Source organism: Glycine max, chromosome 13, assembly GCF_000004515.6.
Source record: "Glycine max cultivar Williams 82 chromosome 13, Glycine_max_v4.0, whole genome shotgun sequence".
In the NCBI taxonomy this organism is placed as follows: Eukaryota; Viridiplantae; Streptophyta; class Magnoliopsida; order Fabales; family Fabaceae; genus Glycine; species Glycine max.
Genome location: NC_038249.2, coordinates 39,944,601 through 39,959,311, shown reverse-complemented (window position 1 = coordinate 39,959,311; position 14,711 = coordinate 39,944,601). Strand labels below are relative to the sequence as shown.

The following is a 14,711-nucleotide window of genomic DNA, read 5'->3' as shown; positions in this document are numbered from 1 at the left end:
GTGTGATAATTGTTTTATTAGAATTCTCAAAATACGTATTTTTACATATGCAAATCCTAAGTTGTATAGATAAAGATTTGTTTTCTAAATGGTGGTTATTTTTTTCATGTTCTGGAAACAAATTAATGAACAATGACAAATATTTTATGCTTTCAGTTACAGCCATGTTGGTTGCCTCTCGATCCTTTATGTATATATTTCAGCACCTCTAGTATAATTAATATAATATTATTATTGCTGATAAAAATAAAAAAAAGCATGTTCAATATGTGATGGTACTTCTACACAAATAGGAAGGTCAGTACCATCGACTAGCATAATATGGATAAGGGAATCCCATATTTTCCTTTCCCAAACATTCCTTTAAAAAATGGCCAATAGCATACAACTAAATATGCACTGCAGAACACCTCACTTACACTACATCCATGCCCACTTTCAGCTGGTGGTTGCCACCCCAACCAATAGATAACCAATGTTGTAAGCTGAACAAGCAAAATGGTTGTCCCAGGTAGAAAAATGGGAGACTCATCGAAAATGAACCTATATATATAAAGCTGTTATAAGGGAAAGCGATTTTTGGTCAGAAATTTCCAATTTGTATTGTTCTAGAAGTAGAAAGATAAGAATTAAGATATTCTCACAATCATTCATTGGATGAATAACTAATGAAAATAAGGCTAAAAAGAAAGAGAACAAATTATATAAAGTAATTCATATCACATTCTTTTTGGTAAGTAATTATAAAGAAATTTTACAAACTAAAATTCACGACAGAAAATCATGGATGAAGCATTCACTAAAAAAGGAAGAAAAATAAATCAGGAATAAGTTCTAAATTAAAACTTCACAAATAATGTTAAACTTTGCTAAAGAATCCACCACTTGATTTGGGATATCTAACCACTTCACAATGAAATCAGGTTGTACTTGACCACTTTCCCTGCTGCCAACTTTGGAATACTCTACAAATGTCCGGTTCTGATATTTGGTTCTCAAAATAATAGTTGGATATTTTTGTTGTGATTCAAAACTACTATTGAGAGTGCGAAAAAGTCATTGACATCTCAACAGTGACATGTCCAAGTTTTTGGAGCTGTTAGTGGGGAAAACATCAAAGAAGGTTCTTTCTTCTTCAACTTTTAAGCCCAAAGGAGATGATCAGTTGATATGTTTATACCAAAATAAAAACAATAAAGAAAATAAAGAGAAAGATATGCTTGGTGAAAAAAATTCAAATCCATCCTTGAGTATTGTACAAACAGGAGTTGTAGAAAGTGATGTTATTCTCCAAATTAATTAGCACCTTTCATTCATTAATAGCTAACAGATAATAAGCACATAATCCAAAGAAATATGAGAACACTATCAAGAGAAATTTCAAGTCATCAACTGATAACGTTACTTCTACAAAAGTGCACAAACACTAATGCTAACACTGCTGATTTGCAAATAGTGGATAGGGGAATCCCATATTTTCCTCTAGCAAACAGCCCTTTCAAATATGGCCAGTAACACACTATCACATACATACTAGAGATGGACTCCCCAAGTCCACACCCATTCCCACTATGAGTAGGTTGCAACCCCAAAAACTTGATCAACATTGCTGTCATATGCACCAACAAAATGGTCGTGCCTATCACAAAAACTGGGGACTCCTCGAATGTGAACCTTCCAGCATCTGCATTGTTTCCATCAGCACCAGAAGTTGAGGGTTTCTTGTCTGTTATTTCAAAGACAGAATCCGATATCCCCGATAGCTTAAGCATAGCACTCAAAAATCCAAGAAACGATGCAGTCGTGGTTCTAATTATGCACATTCTCTGATTATTCCACCAATGTCGTATTGACAACCCAATTGTAAGGTACTCTAATAGAGTATGTACGTTGTAAATCACAAAAAGAGCAATTGGAATCCAAAGGCCTAGTCCCTGGAACAAAACCAAAGTGGATTGGAATTAAATCCTTTGTATTGTCTCTAGCATATAACCTTGCCATTAAAATTGGATATGAATTTGAATCTAACCTTAGGAAAGATATTGGTGTTGGTAATAATGCAAAATGCTAGTAGAGCAATATAGCAAACTAGAAATAGGCCACGCAAGCCCCAGTTGGTAAGCCAAAAAAAAGACAAGCCTGCCCTGAACTGGGTCTTACCAAAGAGCATGCCCGTAATTGGAGAATGCTTTCCAAAGAAGACTACAGTGAGGCCTGAAGCCCATCTCTTTTGTTGTAACATTGTAGAGAGTATTCCTCCGGGAGCACATCCTGTGAAGGCAATTGGATCTGGTGTACAACACTCTGATCTCCAACCTTTTCTTTGAATATTCAACCCAGTTGGCACATCTTCTGAGATTGAGCCATACAACCACCCCATCTAGAGTTCCCAAAAATATTCCTCAAAGCTAATTAACAAATTTCTGTTCTTGAGAAAATAGTTAATTTTGTTTGAAAAATATATTTGTTTCTGTTTTTCTTACCTGTTTACCCCAGCAAGTGTCATATTCATATTCACAATTGGAAACTTGTGTTGCTGCCTCAATAAAGTTGAAAGTAGTAATATCATTAGCAGAAAATGCACTCCCTCCCAAAGCTTGAGCTGATGATTTGATAAACTCCTTTGAACTTCCAAATTTCTCTATTAATATCTTTCCTTCTAATTTTCCTGCGGATGATACAAAATACTAAACGTGTCTTAGGCAAACTATATAGGAATCAACAATTAATAATATCCTTCTTTTTATAACTGTATTACTTTAATTGTTTATGTTAAAATCTTTCAAAATTGAAGATTTTATATAATTTTCCTATCACTTATGTCAATTTTGATGTATATTGATTAAGAATTGAATCATCTTGGGTTAATATAAGATTTTATAAATATCATCTATATAATAAGAATTTTCTCTCCAATATAGATTTTGTTTTGAGACATATAATAAAGAATCAGGGAATTCTGTGCATTCGAGTCTGAGAATGACTCAATGACCTTTTCTCTCGCTTTCAATTTCATCAGGATAAAGGCCATAAATAGCATTTCTTCTATGGAAAGCATTTGTTCCCCCATAGAAAGGTCCTTGAAGTCCTGCCATTCCCATTATAATGTTCTGCATTTAACAAAACAAGAAAATGTTAGTTTAGAGAGCTCCTTAGTTCATGACCTTTACCAATGAAGAGTAAACTTAGAAGTTTGAACTTTCATTTAAAGCAGAAAAACACCTTAAATGTAATCATCCACTGATTCCCAAAAGGGTCATCTTTTATTCCATCGTAGAATTGTTGGAAACACTGAACAAAAGCAACTTCTTTTCCTCTTTGTGAATCCATCAAAATGCACAAAGCGTGTAGAACAATCTTTGGATTGTTCACAAACATGTCACAGTCTACGTTCAATATAAAGGGAGCATTGGTCATCAACCCAGAGACTCTTGTCTACACATATTAGTTATTGAGAAAGATGAGAATGAATTTGCTAGATATTAATTCAAAGAATGAGAATCAAGATTTCATGAACTATATATCAGTTAACAAACTTAATTACCAAGACATTCATAGCTCCAGCTTTGTAATTGTGATGATACTGTGGCCTCTTCTCTCTGGATATATAGATTAAGTGAGGCAACCCATCTAAAAGATCACCCATGTTCTCCAATATAACCTGCTCATACATATTAAGTGCTTTCTTGTTCATACATAAAAACTGTTGTTTAAACGAACAAAATAACAGGTTCGTATAATGGAAGATTTTCTACAAATTTGGAAGGGAAGTAAAATAGGTAATGTAAATAAGAACAAAAGGAAGAGTATAATTGGTAATGTAAATAATTTATGGAATAGGAGATGTAGCACTTCTTCTGTTTATTATAATAATAATTATGAAGATGCTACTTATTTTTATTTTTTTTGCTATATATTTTTAAAAATTTGTTACCATGGAAACAACATTTTTGTAAATATTATTTTAGAACAGAAAATAAAACCAATCAACTTTTTCAGAGACCAAATGAATCTAAATTGACTAGCAACTTGAATTGGTTACACAGAAACAAAAGCATTGCAGACACTCTGTAGGTGCATGCATATTTTTTTACTGCTATATTTGTTACCTTAATTATGGTTGGATGATTTCTTTGGTCTGTATTTGAGAAAACAGCAAATTCTCCATCAAGTTGGAATGGAATTGTTTTGCCCGTCACCTCTTCAATTTTTTGGCAAAGATTGTCATACATATCCTGCAAAATGCAAAAGACAAACCATTTTGTAGTTCATGGTCAGAGCATTTGGAAGTTAGAGCATATCCCCTAATTTCCTTTGCCCTCATATTTAGAGCTTATCTCATTGTTAGTGCTTGTTAATTAAGGCGACGGGAGACTATTTTGGAATGTTAACAATGCAGGGCAAGGTTGTTGTACTTACCTTCATTTGTAACCATTCTTGTTTGAATTCAAGTGAGTCTTCACTTTTGTTAGTGGCAATGTCAGAGAAGTATCTGAAGGGTGCTCTCACTTGTACACAGTTCTTCTTACAGAAAGGTACCCAAAACTTAGCGAATTTGGAAGCTTCCACAAGGGCATAGAAAGTAAGAGGGGAACAACCATCATCAGAAACATAGCAAGCTAGCTTGTTAGTAGGATAATCAAGTGCTAGAAGAGATAAGACAGTGTTGACTGTGATGATTGGTGGTTCAAGTACATGGTCTGCTGTTGTCACGAGCAAGTCAACTGGTGGAAACTCAGACTCAGGTACCCTATTGAGATATAAAACAAAATGTAAATGCAAATGTATAATAATCATATGCCATGCCACTAAAAAGCAAGAATAAGCATTTAATAACTTACAACTTTAGCTAGTGCTACTAGTACAAAAGTGATAGAGTTTGTGATCATGGGAATGGGGAATCGAATTCAGAACCAGCTTGATTTATCAAAGGAGCTAACATTAATATCTTTATAACAGTGCTTTACAATAATGTTGTGTGTTAAGGATGGCCACACTAAGCCTTTATTTATAATGAGCAAATAGGATTACACAGGATCAATCTAATTATGAGTAGTAAGGACTAAATTACTAATTATTATGTAATCATAAATAACAGAATAATATAAAATCTTCATGTTATTACGTACCGTAGCAGGAGACGATTTGGGTGGGTTATGGTTACTGCAGGACTCCACTTGGTGTTGAGAATCACAATCCAAGTGAATGTAAACCAAGATTCACATATGAAAGCAAGGAACCACGGGAAAGTAAAGTTGTTGGATGAGAAAAGTCGGTAACTAAGAAGCAGGAGAAGGAGGACTAAGATCAATGTGTCTATCACTCTTTGAAATTTTCGCTTGACCCATATTTTTTCATAGAGAGGGAGGTCATGTCCTTGGTTGGCCATTGACCAAATCGTAAGAAACTAGGACAGTTTGCAAAGGGATTTGAGATGGCTGGAAGTAGTGAATCTTTATCAGCAGAGACAGAAAAGTTGTGCAATATGTGGTGTTGAAAGGATCTGAAAAAGATTATATTCCCTAGTGTGGAAAAGTTTCCCAAACAATTGGTAGCCAAACAAACACCCGCTGGTCCTTATTGATTGGTGATACGATTGCTCAACTATGAATGTCACATGTCCACGATTAATTTTCAACGTAAGAACATTTAAATTCTTTGCAGCTTTACATTTGCGAAAGGATCATGCAGCAAACTCGGGAGACATTAGTACCTCTACCTGGTCCCAGCAGTCCGGGACCATGTGGTTACAACATAACTCTATGACATGTTCACTAGAAATCTAGAATGTGGTTACATTGTCACCAAAAGGTTGGTTGGGATTAAATAATCTTGTAGCATGTAATAATTTTGTTTCTTTTTATATGCAAAACTTGGAGGTACATATTCCAGTCCACTAACCATTATGATCCCTAATCGTAAAAAAAATCATAATATATTATTTATATGAAATCCAGTTTAATAATGTGAAATTAATTATAAAGAATATAACTTGATCATTAAATATAAAATCATCTTACAAATTTAACGAATTTAAATAGAATTAATTTATCATATTTTTTTCATATTTAGAAATTAAAATTTTACTTCTCATCTTTGAGAAATCAAATACAAAATCATCTTACAAATTTAACAAATGAGTAACAATATTAAGGAGTGGAAGGAGTAACAAATGAGACATCGTTGGGTATTTTCTCTTATAAATTTGGCCACTATTCATCAGTGATGCTGCGAAAGTCTCCCATCTGCTTCTGGCTGAGCTCCATTTCCATACCATGGCTTCCACTGCACATCATCCCCTTTCAAGAAAATTCAGATTCAAAGGGATGACACTGTGAGTGTACCCTCTTTCTTTCCCATCGCACTTCTCTTGCTTTCTTTTTAGACTACATTCACTTATTTTTACTGATTTTGCTTATTATATATCAATTAATTCTTAATATAAAGCAGGACCGTCCGTGTATTTTTGGAATTGCAACAGCTAAATTCATCTTCGACTTGTTTATTTCCCTCTTGATTGGATTCTATGAACTTCTTTAGCGAAGATTTTTTGTTTGCCACATACCCAAAAATATAATATAGAAGTTGCAAGCTTTTTGTGATCAATGTGTTGTGATGATGAATTTTTATCATATATGTTAGGTTAGGTCTCTGTTAGTATCATCTTTTGTAACGGAATGCTACCTTCACTCCACTTACCCTTGTGGACCGTGCTTACTGTGTGGAAACTGTTATATATGCTTATCTGTGCTTGACAAGTGAATTGTAGTTAGATCTGATTGTTTCATGCTATGCTAGTGATCCATCATGGCCAATAGGTTTGATGCATTTCAGCATAAAGTCGTGATTTAGACTGGAATGGTTTTAACAAGATATTGTTCCCAGTCATGGTGTTGGACTTGTTTGCTATCTGCACTAGAACTCAATTTTTAATTTTGTTATGCTATTTTTGTTACCAATGATCAGAGATTTGACACGTATGTGGTTGGAAAAGAGGATGCTCCTGGAATTGTTGTGATTCAGGAGTGGTGGGGTGTGGATTACGAAATTAAGAACCATGTTGTGAAGATTTCTCAGCTTGGTAGTGGGTTTAAAGCTCTTATCCCAGAGTAAGATAAGATAAAAAATATTACATTGTTTTCATTTTTTCTTGTTTTAAAAAGTTTATTCAGGAAACATTATGTATTCATATTCTGTTTTCACTATTTCTTATACAAACTTAAAATAGAAAATGAAAACAGAAAATGTTTTATCAAACCAAAAATCCAAAATGACTCCTATATTTTACCACCTCCTCATTTATGTGGCAATATTTCACATTCTATGTGCATTTGGATCACTGGCTTTTGCTTTTCTTAACCAGTTTGTACAGAGGAAAGGTTGGTCTGTGTTGGTTTTGTGGAGGAAATTATAAAAATAGAGGAGAGAAGAGAGACAATGCATATGCAGAGGAAATAGAATTATTCTATTCTAATTCAAATTGTTCTCAGCAGCGATACAATAAATAGCAAAAGATAAACTAATTAGATAACAAGATATTAGCAAAACAGAATATTAAAACTAACTTGCTCCTTAAAGATAAGAGGAACCACGTATTGACTAGGCTAATCCATTAAAACTGACTTACTCCTAAAACATAGGAAATCAACTTATTTACTAAATCCTATTTTAAAAACTGAAAAATAAAATATTATGCAGTTACAAAAGTATATCTCCAACACTCCTCCTTGCTTTTGGAACTGCAAACTCCAATTCTTTGAGTTCAAGTTTGTTGATAGGTAGTGACTTTGTAAACATGTCAGCCAGTTGATCTTTAGACTTACAATAAATTAAGTTCACTTCACCACTTTGTTGCATCTTTATCAAATAATAGAACTTGATGTTGAAATGTTTAGTCTTCCCATGACACACGGGATTGTTTGCAATAACAATGGCTACTTGATTGTCAACAAAAATTTCAATTTTGTTCTTTTGAGCAAATAGAATTTTTGACCTTGTTGAAGTGAGATACATTAGACATCCAATCAAGCTCCCATAATATCCTTCATCAATGTTATCAACACCTTCTTTCTTGCTGAACTTCTCCTTTTGATTCATTGGAGTGCTAACAGATTTGCATTCCTCCATTTGAAACTTCTTCAAATTTTCTTTTGCATATTTCCTTTTTTTCATGTTTAGCATTCTTTCAAGATGGCAATGATCAAGTCTCTTGTGCCAGAGTTCCTTGGGTGTGACTTGAGTGAAATAGGCTGTATGCTCCTCCTCTGCTGGATCAAATGAAAAGCTTAACTGACCTACGTTTAGCAAGTTTTGGTCAATGTTAGGTACATAAAGAACATCTGATATTAATTTGATACCTGAACACGTTGAAATTGCAACAGTTCCTTTTCCTTTTACAGGAATATAGCCACCATTCTCAATTTTGACCTTTGAGACATTAGTTGGCTTCAAATCCTTGAATAAAGTCTTATCATATGTCATGTGGTTCGTACAACCACTATCAATCAACCAACTTTCACTTGATTCACTACTCAAGAAGCATGTGGCCACAAACAGTTGGTCCTCTTCTTCTTCATTAGCAATCTGAGCTCCCTCATCATGGTGATTTTTGTTGGCGCAGATCACCGCTTCATGCCTTATCTGGTTGCACTTGTTACATTTTGCATCTAGTCTCCTCCAACATCTGAAAGGTGCATGACCTTTTTTGCCACAATGCTGACAAGGTGGATAATTTTTCTTTTTATCCTTACCTTTGTTTTGGTTGTTTACACTGTTTTCGCTGCTTGCTGGTTGATTCTTCTTGAAAAGAGGAAATAGAATTATTCTATTCTAATTCAAATTGTTCTCAGCAGCGATACAATAAATAGCAAAAGATAAACTAATTAGATAACAAGATATTAGCAAAACAGAATATTAAAACTAACTTGCTCCTTAAAGATAAGAGGAATCACGTATTGACTAGACTAATCCATTAAAACTGACTTACTCCTAAAATATAGGAAATCAACTTATTTACTAAATCCTATTTTAAAAACTGAAAAATAAAATATTATGCAGTTACAAAAGTATATCTCCAACAGTCTGGATGTTGCTGAAGCTAAGCATTTGATGGATGGTCTTGATTGGCAAGGTGCTGTGAAGGATATCACTGGCTTAAAGCGAATGGTTCAAAGAAGGTTGGGCATTGTTTGTGTTTTCAAGATGAAAAATTGTTTATCTTAAAAATCCTATGTCATCTACAGTATTTCATAGTATTAATATTTGATTCTGTTAACCTGTGTCTGAATAGTTCATTGTGCTTTTATCATCATGCAGTGGTTACAGAAGGTTTTTTCTTCCATATGTTAAAATTAGCTTATGCATAAGCTAATTTATAGAATCTCTCTCATTTAGTTTCTCCAAAAATCGATTTTAACTTACGAGGAAAGCTTATTTTATTTTACTTCTTTTATTTTCCTTCTATAAGTGAAGTTGGATAAATTTATCTAAACAGGACCTAAGTCTTATTTGTGAAGGAACTGAATGAGTGAAAGGGAAGTTGCTTTAGGCCCTTAAAGATAGATCCTGTTTGTAATGTATACTTATTATATCTCTAGTTTTGCTAATTTTGATTTGGAGGTTTATTATAAAACTTTATTTATACTTAATATTTTGATCCAATGGCTAGTGAAATAGCGAATCTGAAAATAGTATATTATGATCATATTGATAGATTGATCTAATTAAGTTGGAATTTCTTTACAGGTATTTTTTTAAATCTACCTTTTAAATAGGACATAATTCTGCTGAGATTTTGCGTGTCTTACTGTAAATGCTGGCCTCTCTCAATAGTGTTTTTGTCATAGGAGTTTGTTGAGTTAAGATAATTATTGTGGGCAGAGAGCCAGAGTGTTCTTATAAAGTTTGATATGGTTGTTTATATACTTAGATTAAAGTGCCAAATAACATAGGTTTATGTGTTGCTCAATAAAGTTTAATTTCTTTAACTGTCTCAATATTAGGAGTAGACATTTTGCATAAATTATAAAAATATTTCATCATCATTTATTGTTACAGGTTGGTGACTTGGTGTAACTGGATTTTGTATGGGAGGTGCTCTCTCTATTGCTGGTTCTGTCTTGGTTCCATAGGTTGGCGCTGCTATAGCATTCTATGCAGTTCCTGCTTCTCAACTTGCAGACCCTGCCCAAGCCAAGGCTCCTGTTCAGGCTCACTTTGGAGAGCTGGACAATTATGTTGGCTTTTCATATGTAACAGTATGAGAAATTCTTTGCAATTATATCTTAATTTCACTCATATTTCAATTAGTAAGACATGCAAAATAATTTATAAACTTGAGCTTTTCACCTTCTTGATAGTATCATTGAGCAAAAACAAAACCTTTCTCCCTATAACTTTCTATTCCCTGCTCTGTCTTTCATCTTCCCATCATCAACCTCTTATACCAAGCATGCCCAGACACCCTAGATAAAATTGAGGAAAATTTGAAGCTTAACTGATACAGATTTCAATTTCCCCAAGTGTGGGTGTCTTTTAAGAGAGAAAACTGTTTTGGGAAACAAAACCTTTATAAACTGGGTATCTGACATTTCTATCACTCGGCTGTTGCCATTGCATGCATGTCGTGAAACATATTTTTTTCCATTGTTTTCATAATAACTAACATGGAAATTGTAATCTTGCTCTTCATTTTAGAACTTATTTGAAATATATAGCCTTTATTTTGTGATGAGTATTTTGTTGGACAAGGTACATTTCAGTCACTTACCGCTAGTTGTTGTTATTAGACATCATGAATAGGAAAAAGAGAGATGGCACAATTGTGTTCATAGATGAAAATGTTCAAATTTAATCCACTGGATATTGTATTGACATTGTTTGATGTCTCAGGCAGCCAAGGCATTGGAAGAGAAGCTGAAGGCATCCGGAGTTCCGCACGAAGTACATATCTATCCTGGCAATGCACATGCATTCATGAACAGGTCAACTGAAGTAATCCAGAGGATGAAGAACATGGGAATGCTTGATGAAGATGAAGCTTCAGTTCAGCTTGCTTGGTCTCGCTTCGAGACATGGATGACCCATTATCTGTCTTGTTAGATAATTTTCTACCTCAAATTCTAAAGTCACATGCTGCAGTGTATTCCACCTTTTAAGTGGTTATATAGAACCCGTTTAATGGCCCCACAAACTGTGGAAGCTCTGCTGCTTGCTACACTATGGTTATTTCCTGAAGTTTGGATGCATATTTGTGAAATTTGAGTTGGGAATGATATTGAAACAGTTGCGGCTTTTCTTCAATAAAGTAAACTATTTGGGCTAGCGGTGGTGTGTTGTTCATTCTTCTTGTCATTGACTTTGTTTTGTGTGGTTCCTGTTACTCTTTATCTTGTCATTCCGGTGATGAAAAGAAGCGATGTGCATTAGTTTGATAGAGAATGTTGTCTTGTAGAAGATAGGTTTTGAGAAGCTGTTGCACTTTATTTTGTAGTTGTACGGGACCTACTGTGGTGCATGAAACGTTGAATTCCTTGGACCAAATGTGCATAATCATGTGATTTTGCCTTTTTGGGCTCCCAAGGTTAACGAAGCCAAGCTGCACATCTCCAATCAGCTCCGAACCAAACTGATTGTGTTGTTATTTCCATGCATCATGCATGCCATAAGAATGCATTCACTAACTTTCCTATATAAATCAAATTTATCTATGAATTCCAATAAATCATATGTTTCCGAGTTTATGTAAAAAATTTCCCAATTTTGACATTGTGAAATTTGTATAATGCATATTTATCAACTTTTTATGCTAGGATAACCTGTAAGACACATTTATTATTTTTATACACAATAGTTAAGTTGTTTAATCGTTCTATTTGTTTTAAATATTCAAAGGATAGTGGTTTGAATCAAATGTGTACACTTTTACTAGCAATCATATGAACATTGATAATCATAAAAAAAAAAAAGGAAAGGGAAGGATTAGGGTGAGTTACCTCCCTCCTAGCTAGCAGATGAACGATGGGCACAAATTCCAGATAACACAAACACGACCAGAGATAGAGGATTATAACCGTTTCAGAGAGAGAATGATCCCAACCGTTAGATTCATCACAAGGATAATAAAAAAGGACAAAAGAGTCTTACATGATTCCATCCATACCTGATTTATCATTTTTACATTATTTTTCTGGCTACAAAATTAAGTTAACACCATCAATTTTTACCTTTGTGCAAAACCAATTAATTTGTTGGAAACACGTTTGAGAGCCCAAAATCACGTTTTTAATTTAGAAAACGAAGAAGTGAAATAGTAGTGTTTATTTTGATGTGAAAAATCATATTCCTGTTTCGTTTCCAAACATGTACTTACTATGCATTTAGTGTGTGGTCCTCTCCTTTGAAACATTGATTTTTTATTTTCATAAGATATCTTATTGTGCTAATTTTTCATTGTATAAATAAGTTTTTTTTTTGCGCGTGTTAACTAAATTGGTTTTTTTTTTAGCAAAAAAAAACGGACCATTCAGAAGCAGATCAAAACCATGACCAAAAAGAAAGAAAAAATAGAAAGCAGATCGAAAGCCCTATGTCCAATCAGAAACACTCAATTTTTCTTGGATAAGGTTACTTGAGTTGAAAATTGAAAGTGAAACTAGAAACTATGCAAAGAATCTGTTATTGTTGGCATTCCACTATCATTTTGAGAAAACATAGGAAACCAGAATCTAGCCATATTTGAACATGTAAAGGATCATTTAGTAGGTACATTTTTTCACGGGCAGGAGTGAACGCATTGCCATGGTGTGGACTAAGGAATTGACAGTTCTAATAAGAAGAAAAGAATCATGTGACAAAATTGGAAAATAAGAAAGACTAATTAAAAAGTTGCTGCTTAACTCTGACCAATCTCTTGAGCCAGTCATTTTGCGTACCTACCAACCATAAAATTCAATAATTGGACCACACATTTCCAAAACTTTATCATTTTAAGATTCAGATGTGTCACCGTTACATGTTTACTTTCCCATTCTTGGTGCACGCATTGCACTCTTCTCCCTCTGCCTAATCATATGTAATGTAATGGTTGGATATTTTGTCACTCGAAATGCAAAAGCAAAAGCACCAAGTGAGACATCTATACATTGGGCAAGATAAATAGTCAAAAACTACTAGATGCTGTGTATTCTCTCCAGAAATAGCTAATACATTGGGGATATTATAATTAAATAGCTAACACAATAGTTTTGACATTTAATAAATGTCAATAAATTAATGATATTGAATTTCTTGCGCTGCCAATAAGCTGGTAAGATTAAATCGTATGTTGTGGATTCAAATCTCATTATGTGTGGATTTTGTTGACAAACAATCTGTAAGTTTCTCAAGGCATGTTTTATTCTAATTCTAATTGGTTTGCAGGAACTCAACTCCAAAGTTAAGTAATCCAGCCTGATTATTGACTCGGTTGAGATACTAGGTTAATGGTTCAACTGGTAAATCAGTAATTAGTTTGATATATATTAAAAATTTTAAAATTATATGTATATTTATTATATATAAGTATATGAGTAACATTATTTAATTAAGAAAAGTTCATTCATATTTCAAAATCCAAAATAAGAATTGAAGTATTAAAATTGATAACACAAGTTCACAAATAATAATTTAATAACACAATTATACAAGTCTCAAGTTATTTTTTAGAGTGTTTTAGAACATCTTTTTTACGTGAAACGTGTTTTAAAAATCGGTCCAGATCATCGGATTTATCTTAAATAAGTCGGATTTGATCAGGTATGACTGAATCATCTCAGATCAAACGCATAACCAATTTAATAACTAAACCAACCAAATTATGATACCGGTCGAACTGGATTTTTAAAATATGCTCAACTCACTTATTTTGTTTCTCAAAATAAATATCTTCTACACTTTATTTTGCTTGGTGGAAAATAATATATAAGGTTCAAGGAGAAGACTGAAGAGAGGTCAGCATATACAAGTCACAACGAAAATTCAATATATGATGTTTACAGATTACTTAATTATCAATGATAAATACTGGCTCTTTTAAAAAAAATGATAAATAATGGCAAAACAATGAAGTCTTTTTTTTCCCTAACATTTTATTTGACTTTACTCAATAATTATAGAATCTGTTTAACGAGAGTGTTTACATGAATTATTTAATTTAAGCTTTAATATTTTATTTCATTAGAACAAATGAGATGGTATTGCTAATGCAAGCAATTGTTATTTAATAAATTTAAACTATAAATAGACTATTTTTTAAGCAAGACTCATAAAATTAAGTTAATTATTTACTTTAATAATTTTATTATTCGAGTAAATTTCACGTAAAATATTTAAATTTATATGAAATTATAAGGTCCCATAAAATTATAAGAAATAACTCATCTAAATAATTATACATTATATATCTTCTTAAAAGTTTTTAACTTTCTCTAAAAAAAATGTTTAGCTTAAATTAATTGACAAAATATTTCCATACTGATGACTCTAAACTCGAACTTGTCATTGGTGAGATGTAAAACTCTACTGAGTATAATGACTATAATCTTAATTAGTTTTCAAAATAAGTATAATTTTGATATAATTAGTTATTATTTTTAAAATATGGATATATAACTAGTTATGAATAAATTAGTTATATAATAAGTTATATCTAAAATCAATTACATAACTAATTT

General features: G+C 32.9%; 2 protein-coding genes across 7 annotated transcripts; one reads left to right on the top strand and one right to left on the bottom strand.

The window, feature by feature from the left end:
- Nucleotides 1–1,283: 1,283 nt before the first annotated feature.
- On the bottom strand, nt 1,284–5,721 carry LOC100812764 (cellulose synthase-like protein B4). The gene is made up of 9 exons (XM_006594838.4): nt 5,130–5,721; nt 4,420–4,750; nt 4,110–4,235; nt 3,545–3,661; nt 3,223–3,435; nt 2,993–3,110; nt 2,484–2,668; nt 2,030–2,380; nt 1,284–1,934 (listed from the first exon to the last, which is right to left on the bottom strand). The coding sequence occupies exons 1-9, from the start codon at nt 5,387–5,389 to the stop codon at nt 1,389–1,391; spliced, it is 2,247 nt and encodes a 748-aa protein (XP_006594901.1). The 5' UTR covers nt 5,390–5,721; the 3' UTR covers nt 1,284–1,388.
- A 417-nt stretch (nt 5,722–6,138) lies between these two features.
- Nucleotides 6,139–11,310, top strand: LOC100788497 (uncharacterized). Of its 6 annotated transcripts, XR_001384272.3 has the most exons (6): nt 6,148–6,334; nt 6,967–7,109; nt 8,621–8,723; nt 9,058–9,176; nt 10,057–10,256; nt 10,891–11,310. XR_001384272.3 is itself a non-coding variant. In XM_014765998.3 (4 exons), the coding sequence occupies exons 2-4, from the start codon at nt 9,109–9,111 to the stop codon at nt 10,989–10,991; spliced, it is 369 nt and encodes a 122-aa protein (XP_014621484.1). In that variant the 5' UTR covers nt 6,141–6,334; nt 9,058–9,108; the 3' UTR covers nt 10,992–11,310. The 6 variants fall into 6 exon arrangements, 3 of the variants coding, with proteins under 3 accessions (XP_014621485.1, XP_014621484.1, XP_040864395.1); XR_001384273.3 differs by lacking the exon at nt 6,967–7,109; XR_001384271.3 differs by lacking the exon at nt 8,621–8,723.
- The last annotated feature ends 3,401 nt before the right edge of the window (nt 11,311–14,711 follow it).

Excerpts from the sequence above, each read along its gene's own strand:
- LOC100812764 (XM_006594838.4), bottom strand. The coding sequence starts at position 5,389 with ATGGCCAACCAAGGACATGACCTCCCTCTCTATGAAAAAATATGGGTC. Across the intron at positions 4,236-4,419 it reads AAGAATGGTTACAAATGAAG|GATATGTATGACAATCTTTG; the intron begins GTAAGTACAACA and ends TGCATTTTGCAG. Across the intron at positions 2,381-2,483 it reads ACACTTGCTGGGGTAAACAG|ATGGGGTGGTTGTATGGCTC; the intron begins GTAAGAAAAACA and ends TGGGAACTCTAG.
- LOC100788497 (XM_041008461.1), top strand. The coding sequence starts at position 7,302 with ATGTGGCAATATTTCACATTCTATGTGCATTTGGATCACTGGCTTTTG. Across the intron at positions 9,177-10,056 it reads AAGCGAATGGTTCAAAGAAG|GTTGGTGACTTGGTGTAACT; the intron begins GTTGGGCATTGT and ends TTATTGTTACAG. Across the intron at positions 10,257-10,890 it reads TTGGCTTTTCATATGTAACA|GCAGCCAAGGCATTGGAAGA; the intron begins GTATGAGAAATT and ends TTGATGTCTCAG.